General features: G+C 47.2%; 2 protein-coding genes across 2 annotated transcripts; both read right to left on the bottom strand.

The window, feature by feature from the left end:
* Positions 1 to 64: 64 nt before the first annotated feature.
* On the bottom strand, positions 65 to 25,679 carry LOC122372767 (oxysterol-binding protein-related protein 2-like). Its single transcript, XM_043350324.1, has 11 exons — positions 25,550 to 25,679; positions 24,538 to 24,748; positions 23,925 to 24,034; positions 23,094 to 23,252; positions 21,312 to 21,424; positions 20,782 to 20,863; positions 20,477 to 20,581; positions 20,047 to 20,164; positions 19,476 to 19,690; positions 16,923 to 17,054; positions 65 to 3,171 (listed from the first exon to the last, which is right to left on the bottom strand). Exons 1-11 carry the CDS (start codon positions 25,588 to 25,590, stop codon positions 3,069 to 3,071), a joined length of 1,389 nt encoding a protein of 462 aa, XP_043206259.1. The 5' UTR covers positions 25,591 to 25,679; the 3' UTR covers positions 65 to 3,068.
* On the bottom strand, positions 1,257 to 1,634 carry LOC122372771. Its single transcript, XM_043350329.1, has one exon. It carries the CDS (start codon positions 1,632 to 1,634, stop codon positions 1,257 to 1,259), a length of 378 nt encoding a protein of 125 aa, XP_043206264.1.
* Positions 25,680 to 26,787: the final 1,108 nt, after the last annotated feature.

Raw genomic sequence — 26,787 nt, 5'->3', positions numbered from 1 at the left:
TTTCCATTGATACAGGTGAAATTGAACAAGGCCCTAAAACAGGATTGAATATCATCGCTTTACGCTTGTATGGAATATGGCTTGTACATACATAGCTTTCCCTTTTCGATTTACAACAACAATGGCAGCTTTAGAAACAATAACGAGTGTGCACGCTGAATATGTCGCTGATTTCTAAAACAAATGAACTGTTGACTTTATAAATACAAAATACCTTACAAAAGTACTGTATTTTTGTAAATACTGACTTCACATGTCTTACGCTCAAGTAAATGCTTTGTTCATTAAATCACATAATGTTCAACAACGTAACTGTGTATGACGCTTACATAACAAAACACTCTACAACAGCATACCGGCAGCCTAGCCAGCATTACATACAAATACATTCAGGTGGCTGGTTCCGTGGTCACGCATTCTTCTTCACATCTCAGTGCCCGCTATGCAACATTTCACACACACAATTACACACACAAATGTAGCTTGACAGCGCTCGGCGCTCGAGTCAGCAACACCAGCTGTACATTGTACATACAGCCGGGCCACGGATATGACCTCACCAGGAACACCACCTCCTTGTGTAATATACTAGCATATACACACAGTTCAAACTAGCAAACGCCGCGTCCCTGTACATTCATACATAACGGCGATCGGTCCCCGTGTTGAAGTTGCAGGAATGTATGATTGTCCGGGATAAGTGAAATCTACAAACTTTTTGCCAGAAATGATATGGCTCATGAAGCGACGCATTTTTTTTTTTTTAGCTATGATCCCTTATCTCCCTTGATCGTAGTAGGTACAGGGTGTCCGGAAATTGATTGCACACTCTTTTAGTACATTTGACAAGGAAACAAAACGAGCATGTTTCATGGTTTATTTGCCGATATACCCTCCACCCAGTCGCACACACTCCCTCATGCGGTCGGGCATGCCGCACATGAGGTTATCCAGTGTCCCCGCACTGATGCCGAGCCACGCTCGCTGGAGGTTCCTGATTAGCGCCTTCTCGGTGGTAGCCGGCTCCATCATGTCGAGCTCGCTCTGCACGATAGCCCACACGTTCTCGATGGGCGACAGGTCAGGGCTGTTGCCCGGCCATACACCCTTCTCCCAAAACCCTGGGAGGTTGTCCCGGCACCACTGTTGAGTGCTGGTGGCGTGATGAGCCGGAGCGCCGTCTTGCTGGAAGATCGCCTCGGACATCTTCGGGAGCAGCTCGACCTGTGTTGGCGGTCCCGTCTTCCTCTTCCGCTTCATCGCCGACGCTCCGACTTCTTCAGGACCTCCTCCACGTAGTACTGGGCCGTCACTGTCTGGCCGCGGGGGACGAAGTGGAGCTCCGACAGGCCCTGATGACTCATCATGGCCCAGACCATGACTTTCAGCGGCTGCTTCACCGTGTCGATGGCAGGCACTTCAGCGCTGCTGTGCGCCCAGACGCGCTCGTTCTGGCGATTCGGCGGGTGCATGAGCTCGAACACCGACTCATCGCTGAACAAGACGCGCCGCCAGTCCTGGATGGTCCAGTTCTTCCGCTCCCGGGCAAATGCCAGCCTTTTCCGCTTCTGGGCTTCGGTCAGTTTTGGCTGGCGGCGCAGTTTTAGCGGCTTGAGACCCAAGCACTTGGTCATGTAGTGGTGAACAGTGGTCTTCGACACCGGATGACCCTTCTCAGTCAGCTTTTTGGCCAGTTTCCGCGTCGATTGGCGTCGTTTCAGCACGGCCTTGGCGAGCACGATTTTGGCCACTCTGCTCAGCAGTCTTTCTCCCACGACCTTTACGATTCTCCAGTGATGCACCGCTGCGGTCGAGAGCTAGCCAGTAATGAAGGGTCCGGCGAGATACGCCCACTTGTCGGGCAACATCGCCTACCGTCATCCCGGCTTGAACCATCCCAACCGCGCGGTGGCGCGTCGTCAAAGTGTGCTCCCTCACCATTCCCGATATGGGGCCCGCGCGCGAAGACTGCCTCTCGGAAAATGACCTGTGGCCGCTCACTGCGGCTCGGGTCAGGTCACCTGCTGGGTCACGTGATTAACTGACACGCTGGGGTGCCCGGGGGCGGGGTCGCGACCCTTCCTAACCGGTTTGGCGGGAGCATGTGCGAGATACGGGCATATGGACCGTGTGCAATCAATTTCCGGACACCCTGTACATTGTTGCTCTTGAATGTTAAAGGGAATCTTTCGATGTTAGACATCCTCTTTATGATAACGACACGATCATTACCCAATACCTACATACTGGTCCATTCTGTGCGCGCCCGTGTTGTAACATTTTCACATAAATATTCACATTTTTCATGTAACTGAACATTTAGTGAGTCTTATTGCACTGACTAGAATGAATTATTGCAAAGTACGTTGAGTTTTAGCGATATTTTTCTTCCCTAGATAATAAAAACTGCAAAGACTTTAATAGTTCTAAATAACTGCAACGTTTTTTACTTCAATACTACTTTGAATGAATAAAAATGGCGCAATATGTAGCTTTAATGCCATTTTATCAAGGTCAAACAATTGTAAATGACAACTTTCTAAGAGCATTCGTCCACTAGAAACCATAATGATATGAGAATTTCTGAGCTGTCGGGCACACTGGTGCAAAACAACCGGCAGTTTATAAGAATAAAACATTTGTTTTCGCTGCCATGGTCCCATTGCCACATTTAGAAAAAATTACCTGTAAAAACTTCGTTCCGGATTGGTCTGATGTTTGGGATATCCGTGATAAGATGAAATCATTATTTTCCACTATGCAATATCGCTTAATGAAATGCTCCCAAATGCTGAGACCAATTGTCACATGGCGCAATGCAGTATTATAAAGCTAAGATACAAAGTCACATTGCAAAACAGTTCTCAGACCCAGTTCACCACAAATGCACCAGAAGCCGCCACACATAGCTACCCATCACTGATAGCAAACAACCACGGCGCTTTACATATTGATATAAATTACGATACAACAAAGCACTATGTCGTTTTCTAAACAGCATCGTCAAGTGCATGGACATTTTTTCTATGACAATGTTTGTCTTTCGTTGTCACGTTGAAGCTATCCATCTAGAATATGTCAACATCTGTAGTGTTCTTTTCTTCCCAAAAATTGTTCATATACGTCCAGTCTTCTATATTCGTGTCGGCACTTTTGCAAAGCTGAAAATACCTGCAACGTTCCAATGAGATCGTCAAACTGCCTTCCAAGAACAGGATATGCATTATGCAATTCTACGTGTACTACTATAATTCTACAAATCAGTAGGCGGAACTATGGTCAAGCGTACCCATTTTCGGGAACGCATTTTCGTTCCCATGTTTGGGAACGATAAACCCAAATATGGGAACGCCATGTAGTCATTATTTAACCCGCGCCCTGGTGGGGTCTGTTTATAACGTGACCTGGTGGGGGGGGGGGGCTATTTTTTGCCCCCCCCCTCGTATCTCCGAAACTACTGGACGGATCCGGAAAATTCAAACGGCGTTCGAAAGGCCTGTCAAATTTGTCGAAAGAAACCAAATTTCATTGACCTCGGGGTCACCGATGACGTCACAGGTCAGGTCAAAGATGAAATGTTTCACCGTTCACGGGTCTGCTAGGGAATGCGCTATAACACCGAGGAAAACGCATTTTGTCGATAATCAGCGATAGGGCGTCAGTTGCCTAGTAGATATGTTGCTATTAGAGGTCACTGACAATACCAGGTCAGGTCACAGGTCAGGTCACCAAGGGTCACAGGTCAGGTCACATGAGCCCAACTTTACTAAGGCTGTGTGATGCATGTTTTATGGCCAATTTTTTATTTCCAACTCAATGGTGTTGGTTATAAGACTATCAGGTACGGCTTAGGTCACTTTCTGGTGAAGTTCAGGTCAAGGTCAGGTCAAGGTCAGGCCAAAAAAGGTCAAATTTTAAAATTGATAGTTTTGCATAAAAAGGGTATCGATTCGATGCAGCTCGTCACGGGGAGTCTAATGGTGGTCTTTGTTTTGCGCTACGAGGTCTAGAATTGCTACAAATTGAGTTTGAAAATTTGACGTCATCAATTTTGAACAGTTTTTTCGCTATAACTTAGCCAAAAAAAGAGGTATCAATCTCAAATTTGGTATGTGGATAGAAGGCGGTATGGACTATCACATATATTCCGGTTTTTGCAAAATTCAAAAAACTTTTTGGATTTTTTGGCTATTATATTCAAAAAATCTATTTTTGATTTTTGGGGTTCAAAATCCAAAAATTTCAAAAATCCGAGATAGCAGTTTTGTAGCCCCGTCAATTCTACAGCTTTTATGTCTCTATCATTTTTCTGTATTTGCAAAGCTCTAGGCCTGACAGCTCTTCCCGCGAAACCCTTTTTTGGGTCGAAAACGGCAGAACATGACGTCACTCTGACGTCATTTCCGGCCAACCTATCATAGCCTTTGGAATTTTTTTTTTGTCACAATGTGTAAAATTGGTGTCCGGGAGGGTACTGAAAGTTTGGTGGCGATCGGCGCAGCGGTTCTGGAGATATATCGAAAAGTCTGGAGGGGGGCAAAAAATAGCCCCCCCACCAGGTCGCGGGTTAAAACAAGAAAAAGAACCGTTAAATGACGTCCAAAAAATATAAAACGATCGTGAACCGCCTGATATTTGTCTCAATATTGTTGGGAAAGAGTTTGATATTGTAAGGCCCATCGTAGTTTCAAATCGTTCCCCTATTTCTTCCCCATCATCCGGGCCGCGAGCCCAAATTTGGGAACGCTCTCGTACACTGGCGCTGCAAGCGTTCCTTATTATGGGAACGGCGTACCCAAAATTGGGAACGATTTCACCGAAGCCTTTCAGGGGCTCTTTTCATTAACCCGCGAGTTGCTGGGGGGGGGGGCGTTAAACGCCCCCACTTTTTTCGCCGGGCCATAGCATAAAAACGGCGCGCCGCAGGCGCGCCAAATTTTGGGTACCTGTAGGGAATTGATTGAAGTTTATTGTGACAAAGTTTCAAAAAAATCGGTCGGAAAATTTTTGAGATATCGAGGTTTTAGTGACGTCATGATTTCTGAGTTTTCGACCAAAAATGGCATATGTTCAAAAAATCATATAAAATCACAGAATAGACATACAGACATGCCGTAAACGCCATTAGACTGCCAATACCATTAACAATCAAATGGCTATATTCGATTATTGATTATCGTTCCGCATTTTCCAAAATCTTGAACTGAATCTTGGCAATTTATCGTGACTACTTCACGACCATGATACATGCATTTCTTAAATTGAGGTTTTTGAGCCAAACACGTACAGTATATCTAAAAAGTATGTCCCCTGGTTTGGCTCTCCCACAGGAGGCGAATCGGTAACTTGGCTGAATCCCAGTTGCGGCACCCGGCCGCCAGGGTCGCTGCCGCGCGAGCGGCCTTGACCGCTCGCATGTCATTGGCAGTTCGGTCCCTCCCCATCTATACCGAGGTGGGGAAGGGAGAAGAGGGGAAGAGAGGGGAGGGAGCGGCATCCGCTCGGCACTTGGCGATACCTGGCTGACCCCGCGCTCCCTCACTGACCTTTGTCCTGCCCTCAGGCGAAGCCCGACTTCCTGGCCTGTAGCGGCCCAGCGGAAAACCGAGCTCGCGGGGCGCCACTCCATTGGCCCAATCTTATAAATGGAATGCTGTCGTATTCACGGCATTAGATAATATTAATAGTGATACCAGCAGTGGATGTGGTAAAATACAGTCCAAAATAAACGAACGCACTCGATTCGTGCATAATGCGCCCTCCCATTCAAAAAGCCCGCCCACTTCGATAGATGGTGTAGTTTCTTAGGGCGTAAAAGATGCAAAACACTACCGATTTTTTTTTAGCTCGGCAACTGGGACCTACAATATACAATTGACTGAAATGCATGAAAACCATTTTGCATTTAGGTAATAGCCGTTTTCTGCACCCAAACTTTAGCCAGTGACGCCCTGTCCATTCTAAAGCGTTTATAAGATTGTTCCCAGCACCCGATTTTATATGAGGAAGTCGTTTAAAAAGCATCTTATTTCTAACGAATTTATTATTATGGCCACTTTTATAGGACGTCTATAGAGCTTTGACTTTTACATTTCTTCCTCGTTCAGGAGAAACGTTTTAACCCTCACCGGACCTTCAGGTTTTCTGAATACCGAGGGGACGTTGGGGGTTGGAAGTGAGGAAACACTTCCAACCCCCCTTCGCCGATTCGCCCCTAATTGAGCTAGAGCCTCACGAAAGAAACGATCGTGTGCGACGTTACGAAATGCAGCGATTGGTCTCCGATTTAACCCGGCCGGGCCCGGGGGGTAATCCCAACCACCGCAGCCCGGGGGGGGGGGGCGTTTTTCGCCCCCTGTCTAACTCCGTAAATAAGGGAGCTACGGAAACAAAAGCGATACCAAACGAAAGGTCCTTACGAGACGATTCTAATGCACCTAAAATTTTTGACCTCAGGTCAATTTTCAAGGTCAGAGGTCAAGGTCAAAGGCAAAAACCGCCACATGTGTAGTGATCTCAAAGTAAGCCTTCTAGAGGACGGCAGGCTGCATCAAACCGGCAAAATTGGCTGTCAAACGAAAGAAGAGAATCTGAGGATTCTGAAAATGTGCTCAAAGTGAAAGGTCAAGGTCAAGGTCACGCTCAAAATTGACCTCAAACTTGGCACATTTTCGCATATCTTGCGTGCTAACTTCCAAGATGTTTTGAAATGTTTTGAGGCTTATCAGTTCCCTATTTGTGGTTCATCTTACGATACAAGGCTGCTCAAACGTCAAGGTCACAGAAGAGTATCCCTGCTAGAGGCTATTTCACTGATTCAAGTTAGTAATAATAAATAAGACAATTTTGCAATCCGGAAGCTCTAAATGAAGGGTTAGAGGAAAATAGATGCCAGGTTCGTGATCAGCGGGTACAAATCCATCAAAAACGACCTTTCATGTGTCAAGGTCAACCAGAGGTCATTCGAGGTCACATGAGGTCAACATAAAATTTGACCTTTTCCGAACAAAATATATATCATTCGACGCGGCTTGACAAGGCGAATGCGATGGTACCACTGTCGTAGCTCTAGGACCATTTTTGTCGAAGTTATTTGCGAAAAACTAAAACCACATTTCGGGGTTGTTGACCTGACCTCTGACCTCAGGTTACCAAAACTATTTTTCTATTTTTCTCTAGGTCAAACGCTACACAACCGTGCTCGTAATTTGTCTTTATCTCTAAAACTCTATTTTTAGCAGCTATTTGAAGTTTGCGTCTGTGACGCCGAAGTTTGCCGTGCAGGGGTCTAGAAAAATGGACCTTGTGACGTCATCAAGGGGGCTAGGTCCAAATTTTTTACTTCAGAAGATGTCAAATTGATGGGAGAAAAGGTACTGAAAGTTTCGCTTTCCTATCCCTAAGCGTTCGGGAGCTATCGCAAATATTCGCCATGGGGGGCGAAAAACGCCCCCCCCCGGGCCCGCGAGGGTTAAGGACCAGGGTCAGACGATGACTTCGGAGGTCAGGTCAAGTGGTCCAAGGCACAGGTTCGGTTTTTGGTAAATAACTTCGCTAAAAATGATCGCAGATCCGCAATTTTAGCAGCATCGTGTTTGTCTAGCTCAGGCGTGTCGAATGGTATACTTTTTCTTCGGGTGAGATCAACTTAACCCTCGCCCGTATAGAGGGGGGGGGGGGTCGAACGGACCCCCCTCCCTCGGTTTTTCGCGAATAACTCGCGTAAAAAGCGGCCGATCGCGACGAAACTTTCGTTACCCTCACGTTAATCAATTTTACACCCACCCTGAAATTGTCATGACCCTGACCTTAATGACCTTTGACCTGCGACCTACTTTTCGAGACCATGTTTGGCCGGAATCGCGATTCGGCGTATGTCGGCTCGCATTAGCGGCGCGTTTGCAGTCTTTTCGTGGTTTTAAGCGTTCAAACATGGGATATGATGTTGCTTCCATGCATTAGGGTGGGTGTCAAGGTCACCGGAAAGTCAGGTCAGGTCATTGACCTTTGATGACCTCGGTTCACTTTTTCGAGTTTTACATGTTTCTAGGCCAGTTTTAGGAGCTGAATTCGAATTTAGCAGCCATATGAACATTTACGAAGTAGTTTTGGTGCCCTCGTAACATGTTGCGAAGCTGTCAGAGGCGGTTGCCACCAACTACGAATACCCTTACTGGTTGACCTGACCTGACCTGACCCGACCTGGCCTAAATGCATGAAGACATCATCTGTGATCAAAACTAACATGATATTCGTGATCAGCACCCCGAAAACCCCATAGCAGCCACGCTTTACGACTTTCTAACAGGCCCGATTTTCCCGACTTTTGGGTCATTGACCTGACCTGGAAAGTCAACCGATGACCTAGGACCTTAAAATTGGGTATCATCGACTTCCTCTCGTCACGGCCAACACGCTCGTTTTTTCCGTGAAGCTCTAGCTCGACCAGGGGCGAAACGGTAAGGGAGGGTCCAACGGACCCCCCCCCCCTTCCTTATACGTTTGCGGCTGGAAAAACACCAATACGGGCGAGAGTTAAGGTGTTAACCTCGGGTCAAGGTCAGGTCACAGCCCGTCAGGTCACGAAGCTGGTCAAAGGAGGTCATATTGCATATCAATCGATTCGGCAGGTCTTTTCATGTCCATTAGTGGCTTTATCGACTCGGTAGCTTTAGTTGATCGGGAGTTATTGACGAAAAACTGATACCCTTGGTTACGTGATAAATGACGTCACGCAAGATCAACAAAGCAAAATTAAAGCATCAGACCTTGCAAGGAGCGCATGAAATCACGATTCCGTGTGCTTGAGAATTTGAGATAGTTGTATATATTTCCGGACCAAACTAGCACTTTCCATATTCCCCTCATGACTTTTAATGGTGAGAGACTGACCTGATCTCTGGCGACCCTTCAGAAAATCCGAGATATACATTTATACAAGTTGTGAGACTCTCGATCATACTATAAGATCCTGTAAGTTTCATCTCCCTATGAAAGCTCTGCACTGAGGGTGTTGCGAAGTAGTGGAACATTTTAGGAGTGTGCACACAGTCCTAAAATGTTGAGGACAGTTTAGGACAGTTTCACACAGTTCATTTTAGCCTTCCAGGCGGTGGGGGGGGGGGGCAATTTTTTGCCCCCCCTTTAGTTTTTTCGATATATCTCGAGAACCGCTGCGCCGATCGTCACCAAACTTTCAGTACCTTCCCGGGAGCAGCTAGCGCTCATGGTGACCAAAAATTTTTCCAAAGGCTATGATAGGTTGGCCGCTAATGACGTCAGAGTGACGTCATTTTTGCCATTTTCGACCCAAAAAAAGGTTTCGCGGGAAGAGCTGTCAGGCCTACAGCTTTAGAGATACAGAAAAATGTTTCAGACATAAAAGATGTAAAATTTAAAGGGCTACAAAACTGCTATTTCGGTTTTTCGAATTTTTTGGATTTTGACCCCCAAAAATCAAAAAATAGATTTTTTGAATATAATAGCCAAAAAATCCAAAAAGTTTTTTGAATTTCGAAAAAACGGAATATATGTGATAGCCCCTACCGCCTTCTATCTACATACCAAATTTGAGATCGATACCTCTTTTTTTGGCGAAGTTATAGCGAAAAAACTGTTCAAAATTGATGACGTCAAATTTTCAAACTCAATTTTTAGCAATTCTAGACCTCGTAGCGCAAAACAAAGACTACCATTAGACTCCCCGTGACGAGCTGCATCGAATCGATACCCATTTTATGCATAAATATCAACTTTGAAATTTGACCTTTTTTGACCTGACCTTGACCTGACCTCCACCAGAAAGTGACCCAAACCGTACCTGATGGTCTTATAACCAACACCATTGAGTTGGAAATGAAAAACTGGCCATAAAACATGCATCGCATAACCTTAGTAAAGTTGGACTCATGTGGTGACCCTTGGTGACCTTTGGTGACCTGACCTGTGACCTGACCTGGTATGACCAGTGACCTCTAATAGCAACATATGTACTAGACAACTGACGCCTTATCGCTGATTTTCGACAAAATGCGTTTTACTCGGTGTTATAGCGCTTTCCCTAGAAGCCCCGTGAACGGTGAAACATTTTATCTTTGACCTGACCTGTGACGTCATCGGTGACCCCGAGGTCAATGAAATTTGGTTTCCTTCGACAAATTTGACAGGGCTATCGAACGCCGTTTGAATTTTCCGGATCCGTCCAGTAGTTTCGGAGATACGGGGGGGGGGGGCAAAAAAGTGCCCCCCCCCCCCCACCGCGCGGAAGGTGGCTGGTAGGCCCACCGCCTGCCGGGTTAGGACTGCTCATTTATGACGTCATAGATCAGTGACCTGACTTGACTTAAAAATGCGGTTGACGTAAAAAAATCCGACTTATCAAATCCCGACTAAAAAAATCGACTTATAATCCGGTTAATCAAATCCCGACCATGTTTTTACCTGGCCATTAACCCGCGCACCGACGGGGGGGCGGGGCGGATATCCGCCCCCCCCTGAGGTTTTTCGCGAATAGCGGGAAAACCGCGGCGCGTAGCGCCGCGAAATTTGGTATGACTATAACCTCATCAATTTTACACATGGTGTGCAAGTTTGAACCTCTTACCTTTCAAGGTCAGGTCACCAGGTCACTTTGAATGACCCAACCTCAAGTCACTTTTTTGCAACTTTGTCACCGTGCCAGAGCTACAGTAGATGTCGGAGGCCTTTGAAAGTCGCAGGATATTATTAGGTCATTAGTAGCTACAATTTGTATATCTCGGAATTTTGATATCGGTGACCTAAGGTCAGGTCAATTTCGCGACCTCCCCATTATAAGTCAATGGGGGAAAAATCAACTCCCTGTTTTTACCACTAAAACGGGTCGGAATGGCCCCATATACCATACATGACTTCATATACGATCAACCTTCACTACCTTGAGGTCTGTTTTGCTGTTGGGCAGCTGTGAGGTCATGTGACGTCATCAAAGGTCACCAAAGGTTTTTGGCCAATAACTCCGTACAGGAACAAGATACAGACGCGTGGATGGTCTCATTGTGTTCAGCTCGTCAAGACGCATCGAATGATATACATGATGACCTCGAGGTCACGTGACCTGAGGTCAACCTTTGACCTTGACCTTTCGAGGTCAACATATATATATATCATTCGATGCGGATTGACGAGAGGATCACGATGATGCCCTTAGTTTGTTCCTATCTTGACTAATTCGAAAGTTATTCGAGAAAAACTCTCTCCATATCTAGCGCCGCCATTTTGACTTTTTCGACCCCTGTGACGTCATCTTTGACCTGACCTGAAAATGACCTTAGTAAAAATTGTAGATCTTGGCCGTGCGTATCCGATGCCGTTTACCACTTGTCGCTATCTTGCTTCGTTCTCGAGATCTCAGGGGGGGGGGCGGTCATCCGCCCCCCCCCGTCGGTGCGAAGTTGGCGCAGACCCCCGTCGGTGCGCGGGTTAATGTTCTAACCTTACAGGTGATTGTTTGAACGCGGAAGATGCTGAATCTTGGTTAACCCCATACTTATCGTATGATAAAGAACGTCAGTGTTAGAAAGTTAATTAACAATTTTATTTAGGATAGTTTAATTCAAGTGGGTATAATCCGACTTGACAATTTACTAGGAGTGTTTTGCAGCGCTATTAGTTCGGCATTTAATTATAAATCATTGCTAACTTCGATCCGGATATCGTTATTCAATGCTGGCCTTTGCGTCCTCAGAAAGTTGTTTATAGTCATGAAGGCTTGCATTGACCCATACTTTCCATTTTTCAGCACTATTATTCGCCGTAGTTGACCAGGTGTTTTCTTCAGCTCTCCCCTGAATCCTTGGCTTAGACCTGGCGTATCACCCGTGCATCGCAAGACGCACCTACCACACACAAGTTCATGATCCCCACGAACCCACATCAGCGTCCGTTCGCTTGGTGTGTGACCCCTTGACCTTTGGCCGCGACAACTGCCAGCTTGCTGGAGCACCCCTCCCTACACGCGCTGCCCCGCCCGCTCCCCTCCCTCCCCCCCCGGGGTCGTGTCACGAAGGTTCGGGCTTACGCTACTACCGGCCGCTGCGCAGCTGTCACCTAGCGCCTGGGAATGTGTGGTCTGGTGCGGATTCAGCCAACTACCGGCTCGCGACACCAGCGCCACGTAGTGGCGACGGTACATTCTTTTTAGACACACTGTACACATATGATAAAATGAATGTGACCATCGTGTTCTACGCCCCAAATTACCCATAAAACATGTGTCACAGGCTGCGATTATCAGTTTTGATTTTCGGGGATATGTGCCTACCCGGTTGACCTGACCTTGACCCTGACCTATGCTTGATTGACCCCTACATGGAGCTGACACTCTTGTAGGCCTTATATGATGGATTGTGCACCGTTTTAACCCGCGCCCTGCTGGGGGGGGTGTTTGAACACCCCCCTTGTGGTTTTTCGCGAATATCTCAAAAACGGCGGCGCGGAGCGCCGCCGTTTTTGGTACACCTTACCATACATCAATTCTACACATGTTGTGAAAATTTCAGACCAAGGTCATTCAAGGTCAGGTCACCAGGTCACTTGAAGTGACCTCACCTCATAAAACTTTCAATGTCTGTCATAGCTACACCGAGTGACCGATCGCTTTGAAACTTACAGCGATTGCTAAGAGCAATAGCATGTACAAAATGTATATCTCAGAATTTTGATATCGATGACCTAAGGTCAGGTCAATTTTGTGACCTCCCCATTATAAGTCAATGGGAGAAAATTGAAATGCGCCTCTTTTGGATGAAAGACATTATAAACACTCTCAAACACCGAATTACAAGTGGTTTAGACACACTGAACTTGAAAATGGTGTCCGTGACCCTTGTTTATGCCCTGAGGCCATCTTAGGTCACGAATGGTATATAACAGTTTTTCGCAAATAACTTTTGATAGAGGCATGCTAGAGCGATGAAAACGCCTTAGATGTGTTCAGCTCGACGATACGGATCGACTGATATGCAACATGACCCTTTCCGGTCAGGTCATGACCTTGACCTGAGGTCAAATTTTCAAGTTGACCTTTCAAGGTCAAGTCATAGTTCATTCGATGCGTCTTGACGAGAGGAACACGATGCCGGTAAAAGTAAGCTCGTACAAGGCTTGGGTCAAAAGTTATTGCAGAAAAACTGTTTTCGAAAAAATCGGCTATTTTTGCAGTTTTTGCCCCCTGCAGGCAAAACCGTTGACGTTAGGTCAAATCTGAGAGAATTATTCAGAAAGGGCGTTAATAGGGCTATCGAATGCGCTTTTCCGCGGCGCTGTAGCTCTATTGGTTCTCGAGTTATGCGTTGGCTTCTTGGAAATTTTCGACATTCGACCTGGAAATCGGCGAAATTTTGCCTTCAATGACCTCTGGTGACCTGACCTTTGACCGGACCAAAAAATTGACCGAAGTGATTTCGTGATTATTTTTTACGCTCTTTTGAACGCCGCCTTCTGCGTATCGCTACGTGACCCAGGAGCCGAGTTACAAGGGGGGGTGTTCAAACACCCCCCCCCCCCCAGCAGGGCGTGGAAATCCAGGACCCCCAGCAGGGCGCGGGTTAACAGAGTTTATGACGAGAGACGCCCATTGCGAAGTCCTGAAATCCATGCTACTGAAAGTAGAGTTCTGCACGGCTGCAATTTTCCACAGCCTAGCCGCCCCGCAGCCGTGGCTCCACAGCCACAGCCGCCCACAGCCGTGGCAAACTGTGGGCAGCCAGCCGTCAGCCGGCCGTGGATACTTTCAATGAAATGCAACCAAATAGTATATCATAAGTTGTTTTTTAGTTGAAACATATAGCCAAAAGCACATTGCAATGGGCTATAGATTCTCAAGCTCATGAAGCATCATAGGTTAAGTGGTTGTGTATCTGGCTTTAGGCCGAAGGCCTGAAGCCTGATGCGCAACGCATGCCTCCACAAGCCCTTGCAAGGGGTTAAGAAAGATGGATAGGTAGGTACCTACATCATCAGAAAACACAAACAACGAACCAGAATAGAAGCACTAGCAGTGTAGACATCTAATGCCAAATCCTGAAGCATGGTTGTGGGACAGAACAACAGACCCTGATGCTTTTCATTATCAATGTTAGGTGTGGAAAATGAAACTGAAGTTGATGGACTGTCAAAAAGTGATTGTCTAGTCAAACCTCTTGCTTCTTTCTTACCTTGCATATTTTCTGGGGTGTGATATGCCAGGCTTGAAGCAGCCTTCTGAGCAAGTCTCAAACTATTTTGATATGCAAGGCATCAAAACACTAGTGAGCATCCAAGAAAGAAAAACATTCATCTATTTTGATTTTTCCAAATAATGATCTTCGCTCAAATCCCCAAGGACGTGCAAGCCACATTTGCCTCTTTCAATCAAAAATTTTACTTGAGTTTTAATGACGTCAATAGCAAAGAAGTGGCAATAAATTGTTTTGTGTCACCATTAACAGCCATGAAAACTATAAATAATAAACAATAATGCTCTACAGTTTAAAAATTGCTCTCAAACAAAGATTAGGTATCAAATTTTAACATTTTCAGAAGAAGACGTCATTTTATTAGTAAAGTCAACAGCTCGCGTAAGAAATGTTGTGTTCAGGGTTTTCACCGTCATGTGAATTACGTGTTCAGGGTTTTCACCATCATGTGAATTAACCGTAAGTAAGGTTCATGCTCACTTATAATCTAATTCCATTGGCTTCGTTGATCAGCATTTTCTGTTAGCGGTCACTCACACACCAGTTAGAACATAAAGCGCCAGTTTTATATTATGTAATTGGACTTGCCGAAAATCCAGAAATACATCTAAGAGTGTTATTTTAGATAATATTTTAGGAAGCCTTTACCTGCCTTTACCTAGGCGTGATTTCTTTTTCTATTACCTGAAAGAATTATTGAACGCTCGTCTTCAATAGCTGTAAGGTGCTCTCCTAACTAATGACCAGGTGAGATTGATTTGAGAGGGATGTGACAATGCAACATGCTGCTTTTTCTGAAACTGTCAAGCTCTTGATGATGCGCGCCCTAACTCTTCAACAACAACAACAACAAGCTCTTGATGATGAAGGAACAATTGGTACCTATAATCAGTATTCTGTACCAGAGTGCAAACTCCCCTACAGCAAATGGTAAAACCATTACAGGTTTTCAAAGGCTTCACCACTTTCAATGTTGCTGGGCATCCTTTGCATGATTTTTACAGGCTAGACTGCTTATCAGAATGTAAGATTAAGGATTTAAAATTTCATATTTGAGTACTTAAGATTGAGCTTGAAATCTCACAGCCGTGGCCACAGCCGTAGCCGTGTTCTTGGAGATATTTGCAGCCGCCCCGGCCCACAGCCGTGGGGCTGCAGCCAGCCGCGGCTGCAGCCGGCCGGTGCAGACCTCTAACTGAAAGCCCGATTTCAGGTGTTTGACCTGACCTTGACCCGACCTGTGACCTCAAAAATCAACTTTGAAGTACTCATCTGAAGCGTCTCGTCGCGTTCTTTCGTTTGCCGCCTCGTGCGTTTCGCTGCGCCTATTGATTCTCGAGTTATCGGCTGGGGGCGTATAACGCCCCCCCCCCCCAGCAAACGGTGGGTGGCGAAATACCCCAGCAACTGCCGGGTTAACAAGCATCACGTCCAACGCCGCAAATTATTGCTAACGCAACAATCATCAGATGACCTTTCCGGCAAGACCGTCGCATGTTTCGCCCGGTCTTCTGCGCTTTTATTCCCGTCGATCTCGCAGCGGGCACGCCCCCCTCTGCAGGAATACGCAATTCACAACGCTCAGCGATGTTCAACAAGGTCTTCCATACCTATATCCACCGTCCGCGCCGAGGGTGGAGACATGTCAAGCACCTGTCTGCTTATCACCGATAGTTGACGAGCACAAGAAAGTATCCAAAAATGGGAACGCTGAATATGTTACACCCTCAAAACACCTAGTCCCAATGAAAATCTAGTTTTTTTCCTTTCTTAATGAGTGTAAGTGGCAAAAGGCCTGGTAGGATGGGCACGAGGAATGATCGAAATCAGCATAAAAATTATAAATAAGCCACACAGAGCGACCTATATAAGATAAATTCCCCCAAAACGATCATGCTTAGAAACACGGAAGACAAAAACCACGCTCATGACGCTCCTTATAAAACAACGCTTAACAGCTGGCATCCAAATAAAATATGTCTTTCCGGACTGATAAAACACAGCTGAATAATTTTAAACCACTGAAATTGAGTTTACAACAGTAGTTCGGTAAAATCACTGACGTTCCACGCGGTCGTGCGCCCCGACACCAAAAGTCAACAATATTACCTCGGGACTGTCCGCGTGTTCGCTTGCATATGTCAGCGTCTGGTGTCGCTAGTATGAAACTTCATAACCAGGCGAAAATTATTATACTTGACCTCAAACTGTAAAAAACGCTTCATTTTCCTTAAAATTGCATGTTAAATGTAGTATAACCCATGTTTTCACCATTCCGTCATTTCAAAAAATCATTAAAAATATCATTCGACGGTCAATTTCCTTGTGCAACGGTCAGATTAAGGATAATTTTATAGAGACTTAGTAGATACTTGAATTAGCGTGCACTTTTTGAGATGTGATGCACTAATGAGTTTTAGTGGGCGAACGGCCGAAAAATTACCTTCCGTTCTCATAAATGGGAACGCCCGTTCCCATATTTGGGAACTCCGTTCCCAAAAATGGGAACGTTCCTATATTTGGGTACTCATGACCATAGTTCCACCTACTGAAATTTTTATAAGTACATGAATGTGGAACCGGATGGCGCAATGGATGGCAGCCATACTGACTCAATTTGCTGTAGCTATATTGTTTGCAACATAAGCACTCTGCGTGGCTCGCCACTCGCAGCATCCACCAACACGGCCCGGCCGGGATACTTACCGCGGTGTCCACGCCTGTTTGCGCTTGGATCTGGCCTTCCCAGCGCGTCGCTGCTTGTCCTCCAGCCTCGCCTTCTCAGCGCCTGCCTTCTCCGTGTCTCCCGACTCGAGAGCTCTGATGTCCGGCCGCAGCCTGCCGGCAACACACAGCCGTCACAGTCACGCCGGGCGGTGGGTGTACGGCGGCACAGCCTATGTGCCAGTTGGTGCCGTGCGGTGCAGTCTACCTATCCAGTCGCTCGCTTCCTCCCGGTTCGTGGAGCAGTGGCCGGCGAATGGCCGTAGCTTTTGCCGGCCCAGCTATTTTCAGTTATGTTTTACATCTAGTTGTTTTTCTCTTTTCATCTTTTCATTGAAAAACTAACAAGAAATTAGTGGGCCCGATGCTTATCAGTGGCAGCTAACACACCAGAAGCATGATTTAGCGACGCTGAAAACCTAAAAATAATGAGTTAGTCTGATTGATTCGTCAGAATATGGCGACAAACCAAGCATAAATGAACCAATGATTTAAGTGTTTAAGTTGGAGATGAAAGGGAGGGAGGTATAGAGGGAAGAGAGAGATAGGGAGAGAGAGAGAGGGAGAGAGAGAGAGAGAGAGCGAGAGAGAGAGAGAGAGAGAGAGAGAGAGAGAGAGAGAGAGAGAGAGAGAGAGAGAGAGAGAGAGAGAGAGAGAGAGAGAGAGAGAGAGAGAGAGAGAGAGAGAGAGAGAGAGAGAGAGAGAGAGAGAGAGAGAGAGAGAGAGAGAGAGAGAGAGAGAGAGAAGCTAATAATACCTTTCGGCCAGTACGATACAGTGGCATATCCAGGAATTCTATTAGTTGTGCCAAAGATAACACAGACCTGCTGTCATGAATAGCTTTGTGTAAGCCCACTATCCCCTGCATGCATCTGTCATCCTATGTAATCAATGTTACTATTTCGAGCTCCAGCTCTGCGGCTATATCTGCAGTATTCAGCATACGTTCGGGGCGGCGACAGCGGCTCGATTTGGCTGGTATGGGCGCGGCCGGCCGGTCGACCGGCCGACCGACCCAGCGGTCGTCATTGCGGCCGCTGCAGCTTTGATACGGCCATTGAACGGACCGTAACGAGGTAATTAGGGGCGTATGGCTGGTGGGTCGGCTTGGGGACGGTGGGTGGAGTCTAGGAGGGTTGATGGGTTGTAGGACGGTTGGTGGACTGTGGGACAATTGGTGTTTGTTGGGCTGTGGCATGGTCGGCGGACTGTGGCTCACTTGGGTCAGTTGGCAAGCTGTGTGGGTATTTGTAAGGTTGTGTGGGTCAGCTGGAAGACTGTGGATCGGTTGGTTGGCGGACTGAGGGCCAGTTGGTGGACTGTGGGATGGTCGGTGGACTGTGGGAAGGTTGGGTCAGTTGGGTCGCTTGGGAAGCTGTGTGGGTAGTTGGAAGGGTGTCGGTTGGTTGGCGGACTGGGGGTCAGTTGGTGGACTGTGCGGGTCGCTTAATGGACAGTGGACTTTTTATGATCAGTGTGACAGTGTGCCGTGCCCTTGCACTAAGTGCATGGAAAGTGACGAACGTAGAGAGGTACCTATCTATCTGTATTCTTAGAACATTTTATCAAAGAATGTCTTAGAATATGTTATACCAGTATGATAAATTTTCTCAGTTTCAATTCGCTACGATATTCGAATCTACGCATCTCAAATTTTCAGTCGTGCATCCGGCACCAACAAAATGTAAAAAGTTTGTGGAACAGACTAGATAGATAATTACAAGATTTCCCACTTATCACGCTGCACTGCTATTCACAATTCTGTTCACTGTTCAGATTCACCAGGGCTCAGCCCGACAGGCCATCAGTCCCACTGGCGGCGGGTGGCGGACAGAGATCGGCGTCACGAGGCCGCAGGGAACACTTCTGCAGGGACGCTCATAATGTGATTTCCCCAGCCAGACAGTGACATCCATATTTATGACTTTTGATCCTCTGCGATTCGAGTGAATCCACAGAGGTGCCGAGCGAGCACCATGTCTTCTCTGGAACAGCGGCAGAGTGGTGCATCCAGGATTAAAGGCGCGGGTGGGAAATCAGAAGCTCAGGCAGGGTATCATCTGAGAAATATGGCCCGAGTTGATGGATTGTGCTGAAATATGTATGAGCTTTACATTTGCTAATTTTCGAGCATTGTCATTAATTTATTATCTGAAATGTGACGTAATCCTGGTGAAGGACATCCAGCCACAACTCAGGCACTTAGTGGTTGGCCATTTTACCAAAGTTGCCATATTGGGCAGTGCAAGATCACCCCCGAGTTCAGCGGCAAACAGCCATCAAGATACGGGAAAACCGCAGGGTCACATGACAACGTGATGTATCTACAGAAGTTCAGGAAACTTAAAGAACAAGTCAAGAAAACTATAAGTGCAACTACTACAAGGTTACGGCCATTGCCTTAAACATGCATATCGGCTCTCCCTCCCTCCCTCCCTCCCTCCCTCTCTCTCTCTCTCTCTCTCTCTCTCTCTCTCTCTCTCTCTCTCTCTCTCTCTCTCACACACACACTCACTCACTCAGTGATTTTCTTACCGCGAGTCGGTCCTGCAGAGCTCCATATCGGGCAGTAGCTCGTTGAGCGACATGGCGAACCGTGTAAAGTGGTAGTACTTGTGGGCGTCCACCGGCGGCGGCTCGGCCTGCCACAGGGTCCGGCTGCCGGCTGAGCCCAGCGAGTGACCTGAGCTGCTGCGGCTCAGGGCTCCTTCGGCCGACGGGTCGTCCGGAGAGTCATGCTCCACGTTCAACTGGTGATGGGTAGACAAAATGAGCGGCAATGTCAATGGCAGTGTGATCTAAGCACGTATTTTGGCGCGTTGGTGACACACATTTTTACGGGTCGGCAAATGTTTTTGTCTTTCGATTGGTGTACCGATGAAGGCTTGTCGCAGATATATTTGAAAGCACTATAGTTTTGTTATTAAAATTGTTTTGGAAAGGAGGAAAAGTCGTGGAATGATTATATATTTAGGCATTTATTTTAGCACAAATGTTCCTCCCATAAGGACTGTAAGCGATAAAGCGCTTAATTGTGGTTATTTCATCATCCACCTGTTCTCCTCAAAATAAGCTCCCACTGCGGCACGCTGTAAGAGCGCCTTACCTCTCTATCTGAGTGACTGCGGAACGGAGCCGTAGTGATGCTGTTGAGTCGTGAGAACATCTTCCGCGGCCCATGGATCGGCGACAGACCCGCACGCCGCTCCGTCTCCTGGCTCGAGCTGTGACGTCATAGGACAGGTGGGTGGGATAAGCCCAGTGACGTCAGCAGCAGACTCAATGACGTCAGACTCGACGGGATTCGAGATCAAAATTGCTTTACCAATGAGCAATTCAGAATCCAATTCAAATCCTGTTCTGGCGTTCAATATAAAGACAACCTCACAGTGCATCTGTTTCCAGTGAATATTCATGACACGGTCCAACAAATGACTGTAAATCTCTGGATAAGTGAAGTCGCTATCGGATGTATTTACCAGATCCTGCTATTATAAGGCAATGACTCTGTAAATTACTTTGAGTTCGGGACTTACCCGAGTCTCTGCTCGCTCAAAGAGAGATTGTTTTCATAGGATTCAATGTCCATGCTTCTCAGGTACTCAGTCCATTTCCCGTAGAGGAACCGGTGCCGCGTCTTCCTGGGAAAATTACTGGGATTACATTGCGAACTATACAGCCCTGCGCCGCAGTCTTATCGATTATTGCATCAGCTGCATGAGACTGTGCTACAAATTTAAATCACACTGGAAATTATACATCAAACAAGAACAAGCCATTAAAAATCTATGGTCAATCATCATAATCAAAACACTTGATAGTCACATTGTCCTGTTCTTACTTTCTGTCTTGAATGAAGCCTTCTACCCGATGAGACGACTTCGAGGAGCTAGATGACTTGAACACGAGAGTGCACGTATCTCCTGGAAAAACAGAATCCTTTGTTGTATTACAAAGGAAGACACATCGATCTCATGAATGGAACACTGGTGAACACGGTCTGACAGAAAACTCATCTCGGATGTAATCAAGCCATAGAAATGTTGGAATGTAACTTAGCCTGCGCAATATTGTGTTCACTTATCAAGCATGCCGTCCAGTTAATTACAGCAGAGATGTCGAGATTATACGGTAGATATAAAAGTCCAGCAGCATCCATAATATGTCACCGCTGTTTTTCTCTCTCGTAAGGTTCGCTTTTGAAAACAAACGGTGTCCTTATGGTGCATACGCTTTATAAAACTTTTCTCGATAACAGCGGTGAATGGAACGTCGAGAGAAATATTTTCCACATTCCGTGCTCATGCGCTGCACCATCAAACTCTGTAGACTTACATCCTAAAAGTGTGCAGTGTAGCACTAGCGGCTGACCTGTTTTGTGGTTGGTGATGGTCATGGTCCCCTGCTGCTCCACCCACAGCTTCCCCACCACCACGTTATGCACGTAGCAGTTGACGTTGCTCCACGTGTACGTCTCTTCATGACTGAAACATGGAATGACATGCCTTTAGCAAATGATGAAACACGGAATGTAATGCCTTTAGTAAATGCAACAGATACCAGCAGCACCGTCGATTCACTGCCTCAATTCATCAGACTGAGTCATGATTCTAACCTGCTTCTACATTTCAGTAACATCATAATTCAATTTCCAACTAATGCACCGTCTTGAGCCTCCAATCATCAGACCTGAAGGATATTGTTATAGCCAATATCTGCGCTCTATTCGCATTCCTGTGCAGCACCCAGCAGGGTTATTTTTGTCAAGATTTCATCAGCTCCCGTGTGGTAACCGACACGAGATAACTTCTGACATTCACTCTCCTTACCTGTCGTTCTCGATACAGGGATACATGCACGCTTTTAAAATAAATGTAAGCCTGAGTTTAACGCACTAAAAAAGTATCGCCCATAAAGATTTAAAAAGGATCACGAAGTGTCAGTAAATATTACCTACAATTTGTCAATTCGTTCGCTGAATAACGCCGGGGTTTTGTAATGCAACCACAAGATGTCAATTAATGTTGTGCTCGCTGTTGAGACTATGATTAGATTACGTTTATTATTTTGAATGTCGGTCTACGCGAGCTCATAATTGAGTGCCGACATTGTCTAAGCAGCATGGTCAAATAGGCCCACCCTCGCGGTCCATGTATGTCATAATTGGCAAATTGCCATGCAGCAAGCGACGAAATTGGCAGAAATTTATGCGTGGAACTGCAGCAGGCCTCATAGACTAACAAAGGAAGAAAGGACCGGGCCTTGCGGACACCACCCACATCGGTCAATCTATTATCACGGGGGCACCATGGGATTCAATATCCCTACTGGAATCACTTCAATTGGATGCCATTGCCGGGCCGAATGTATCGCGTTCCGACACTGAATGAAATCAACCACTTCAAATAAAATAGAGTGGCTGTGTTGCAATTTTTAAACACTTTGGCCAGCATAAGCACTGAGCATGAATTGTTGCTTCAATGGCTACCTGCAATTTATGTCTAAGCCGGAATCACATATCGCCCTTTTGTGGCTATTCCACTAATTAATTTCAATAGAGCACACCTCAACAATTCTGAAATTACCCTTTTTAGTCCCTAGTAACCAATTTAGCAAGACGATCAGGTGTGTGCCGTGGAAACTACTACAACGGCTTCAAGGTCGATTTTTGAAACGTCAATTGTCTTGCTTTTGGCCATCCTAATGTTGATATTTTCGATGTCTTTACCATAAATTTGGGAAATTCTGGGGCCATGTTCTTATCACGACTGTTCAAAAACCATAATCCCAGCGTCCTTGCCTGGGCAGGATCCCATTTGCCCTTAACCGGGCAGCTCTAAAACCAGCGTCAGCCAGCTGTCTTTACTCCTTACCCGGGCAGCTCCGCAGCAAGGCCCAGTGTGCGTACTGCGTGTGCCCACCTGCCTTTACCTCGATTGTTCTACTTTTATATCCCTGTCTGTCCTTACCAGGGCAGCTCCACAGCAAGGCCCAGTGTGCCCACCTACCTTTACCTCGATAGTTCTACTTGTATATCCATGTCTGTCCTGATCATGGCAGTTCCTAACTATCCTTACCCGGGTAGCTTCACAGCCAGTGTGCCCATCTGTTCCTATCTGGGCAGTTCTAAAACCAGCGTACATCCATCCTTACCCGGGTAGTTCCACGGCCAGTGTGCCTCGCGGGCTGATCTCCAGGGAACGTCCGAGGAACTTGAGTTTGGGATGAACCGAGCCGTGAAACTGGTACTGGTCGCCCTCGGCGTGGAAGGCCGAGACGGGTGGGTGGTGAGAGACCTGCTCACACACCATCCTGCCGGGGGGATGGGGGGGGGGGTGTTAGGGGCTATCAGACCATGGATACACCTACTCAAATTGGCATCTTGCCGGAGAGGGGGGGGGGGGGCTGTCAAACCGATAAATCAAGTTATCATCACGTTTACATTTTGCGGAATTAAACAAAACAAATACATTCATCGAGCATCTAAATATCATCAGTATCTCTTGAAATCTGGGGAAAATAATGTGAACATATTGATTGCATACGGCATAAATACCCCATCGTTTGGACTGTTTCTTTACCGGTAAAAAATGCATGCATACTGAATACACTGAAGCAGCGTTGCAATTCTAATATCCTTCAATCAGCACAAATCTGCTGAATTCATCTTTGTTCACTTGAGGTTTCTCCTTAGAGACCGGAGAAGCCCTGCATTCGTCAAGGCCGCTTTGGAATCCCCACTCAGCTGGCTCGCGAAGGGATGTCGTTTCGTGCCGCTGCAGCTGCTTTGCATGGTGCGCAGGTGTTTGCACTACGTGACCGGGCCGCCACTTAATTGTGAAATGTTCGATCGGTGGTGTTTGAGTCACAGTCGCCGTTTGTGACGTGGCGTTTGTTGTGTGCTGTCTGTGGTCAGTCCGATCGATGTCTGCCGAGTTATGCGAAAGGTCTCTGTGACGGCTGTCGTTGGGTAAGAGCTCTCACCTGAAGCCATTTCTCTCCAGTTCGTAGGTCTCCCCGAGCAGTGGGTTGAACGGTTTGGCAGTGCGGCCCCAGTTACAGGCCAAACCGCTCACAGCGAATGCCGCCACCAACTGGAAATGAATACAGCTCACGTAAAGAGCGAAACGCAACGGCCACATGACGCGTTTTAGCCGGAATACAGAACAAGCATGTAGATGTGGGTGAATAAGGGATCGTCTATGACATGTAGCTATTATATTGCAGTCCGTTGGAAACTTTGGCCATTAGCAAGCGGCTTCATCTGACTGGCACCCAGACCGATCCCTTTCCGACTGATGACTGAAGCTCTACACAACTAATCTCCACACGACTAACTAAACTCCACCCGACTGACCTCAATACGACTAAACTCCACCCGACTGACCTCCATACGACTAAACTCCACCCGGCTGACCTCAATGCGACTAAACTCCACCCGACTGACCTCCATACTAACGCACCACACCCGACTGACCTCCATACTAATACACCCCACCCGACTGACCTCCATACTAATACACCCCACCCGACTGACCTCCATACTAATACACCCCGCCCGACTGACCTCCATACGACTAAACTCCACCCGACTGACCTCCATGCGGCTGACGCTGTCCTCCTGGCCGGCGGCGAGCTGCAGCAGCTCCGAGTATTCCATCAGCTCCGCCATCCGCTGCAGGAAGCTCAGCGGCTCGTTGAAGCTCACCGGCATCGGTACCTTCGTCAGCTCCTTGCCGATGCCGCCCTTCAGCACCGACCACATGTTGAAGTCGTCGCCCAGGATGTGCTCCCGCGGCAGACGGCTCCTGCGCGGAGAAGGTTGGGCTTATTAACTGAGCTATTTTTAGTGACTGGGTCTGATAAATTGCATCTGTTCCAATTAACTTGATCTGGCACAGAATGCTGAATTTAGATTTAAAAAGAAACAATGGTTTAATAAACTAATAAACTGCATTGAAACGTTTACTTTTGATCTTAAGTTAAAATCAAGGCTTAGTTCACCGAGATTTGAAGGCCGTGTTGCATTATCGTTTGCCTAAAGGTGCGGCGCGGTTTATTTGGTCTTCGCATACCAGCAGTAACTCAATTATCGTTACCGCCACGGTCGGTATCAAGCAATATTCCTATTACTGCACGAGCTGGTGCGGCGCACCATGACTGCGTGCTCTGGGGACGATTGGCGCTCCCACCAGCGTTATTAAATTCCTCTTCCCAGGGGTCGGCGAACGGCTTGAAAGGAAATGACCCATAATAAGATGACAATCAATACATTCCGAGGCTAACGATAAGAATGAGATAGGTGCGAAAATGAACGCAGGCTTCAGCTAAAACACAAATGAAAAGCGAGTATCGTTTTGGAAAATTGGTATTGTTTTATTGGTGTTTCGTAATTGGCATCGATTTCAGGGAAGTCTTTCTTTCAAATACGGTGAGTGTTTCCGAAATATGTTCCGCCTTATCTGGTCTGATTGGATCTGTTCCACTTCACTCCCTCTGGAGTCTCCATCTGTTGAATCTTGCTGACGTCACTAGGTTGGCGTCTGGACGGGCAGTCACACTGGAAAGGAGGGAGAGAGGACACCCTGCCATGGGCCGGGATGACCTACCTGTAGCGGCGGCCGTCCGACGGCGGGAGGTGGTCTGACATGACGTCCGTTCTTGTCGCCGCTGACGGTCACCTGTAGCGGTCTCGGATGGCCTCTCCGCGCGTCTCTCCGTGCCGAGTCACCGCCGTGGCCTGGCCTAGCTCGTCGGAGACGTCGACGGCGGCGGCGGCGCAGCGCCCGCCCCCGCCCCCGCCCTCGATCGATGTCGGCTAGGGTCGGCGCCATCGCCGCCGGCGGCAGGGCGTCGACAGAAGGCGCGGCACTCCGGGCGCCGCCGCGAGCCTCTCAGACGTCTGCAGGGTACGGTCCGGGTCAGCGGCGATCCACCCACACACCTCGTACCCAGGAGAGGCGCGGCAAACTTCAGCAGGCACGGCCCACCTTCAGAGGCTCGGCTGACACCAGCACGGGGCTGACGGGTAACGGACGACCTCTCAGAGATTCTCCGTAGGCTCTCCGGGGAGTTGATAATGTGTGACCGTGTGGGTGGTGGAGTGTGGTCTCATGGCTATCGTGCTGATCCCTCAGGGACAGAGATATTGCACTGAGAATACGGGGAAGGGGATGCCGCTCTGATTCTGAGGACGTCGTTGTGGGGGCCATAGGGACATTGATATACTGTGGAGCAATTCTCTTATGCGGAGAAATCGCTCAGAGTCCAAGGGTCCTGGGGAAGGGAATATAAAACGTGAGCAATGTTGTATTATGTGACTGAGGTTTGAGCGCTGCTGTCGGTTAACCATTTAAACATACGAGTAGAATAAGCATTTAAAACTTCTTACTTCGTTGAAATGTCACGATTCAGTGAAGTGCTGTCCAATCACGGCCATCATTCTTTTGAAAAAGTCTTTCGTCATAGCGATTTTAACGATCTTCTCCCGAAAGAAGGATGGACTTCCGACTTCCGAGCCTTATGCCGGGTTCCCACTACGACCGTTCAACATCGTAAAGTGAAATAACGGGAGAAAACCGGCAAGATCGGCAAAATCACAGCATGCATTTTTACGATCTCTGCCGGTGGTGGTGGGAACCGGGTATTTGACACGTGTTTTCGGATGAAGACATTTGTAAGGTTTTGAAAGTTTGCTCCCCATGCAGGGGGAGGCATTCGCCTTGGCCGTATATGGGCCAGAATGTCTAACGATTTCCGCCATGTTGTGTATACCAAAGTCTTGAAAAGTTGATCACTGCAATCAAACTGCAAGCATGAAGCAGCAGCACTTTTGAGTAGTGTACCT

Source organism: Amphibalanus amphitrite, unplaced genomic scaffold (assembly GCF_019059575.1).
Source record: "Amphibalanus amphitrite isolate SeventyFive unplaced genomic scaffold, NRLGWU_Aamphi_draft 001398F_arrow, whole genome shotgun sequence".
In the NCBI taxonomy this organism is placed as follows: domain Eukaryota; kingdom Metazoa; phylum Arthropoda; class Thecostraca; order Balanomorpha; family Balanidae; genus Amphibalanus; species Amphibalanus amphitrite.
This window is presented reverse-complemented; position numbering and strand designations above follow the sequence as displayed.

Excerpts from the sequence above, each read along its gene's own strand:
- LOC122372771 (XM_043350329.1), bottom strand. The coding sequence starts at position 1,634 with ATGACCAAGTGCTTGGGTCTCAAGCCGCTAAAACTGCGCCGCCAGCCA.
- LOC122372767 (XM_043350324.1), bottom strand. The coding sequence starts at position 25,590 with ATGTCAGACCACCTCCCGCCGTCGGACGGCCGCCGCTACAG. Across the intron at positions 24,749-25,549 it reads TCGGACGGCCGCCGCTACAG|GAGCCGTCTGCCGCGGGAGC; the intron begins GTAGGTCATCCC and ends TTCTCCGCGCAG. Across the intron at positions 20,165-20,476 it reads TTGAGCGAGCAGAGACTCGG|CTCGAGCCAGGAGACGGAGC; the intron begins GTAAGTCCCGAA and ends ATGACGTCACAG.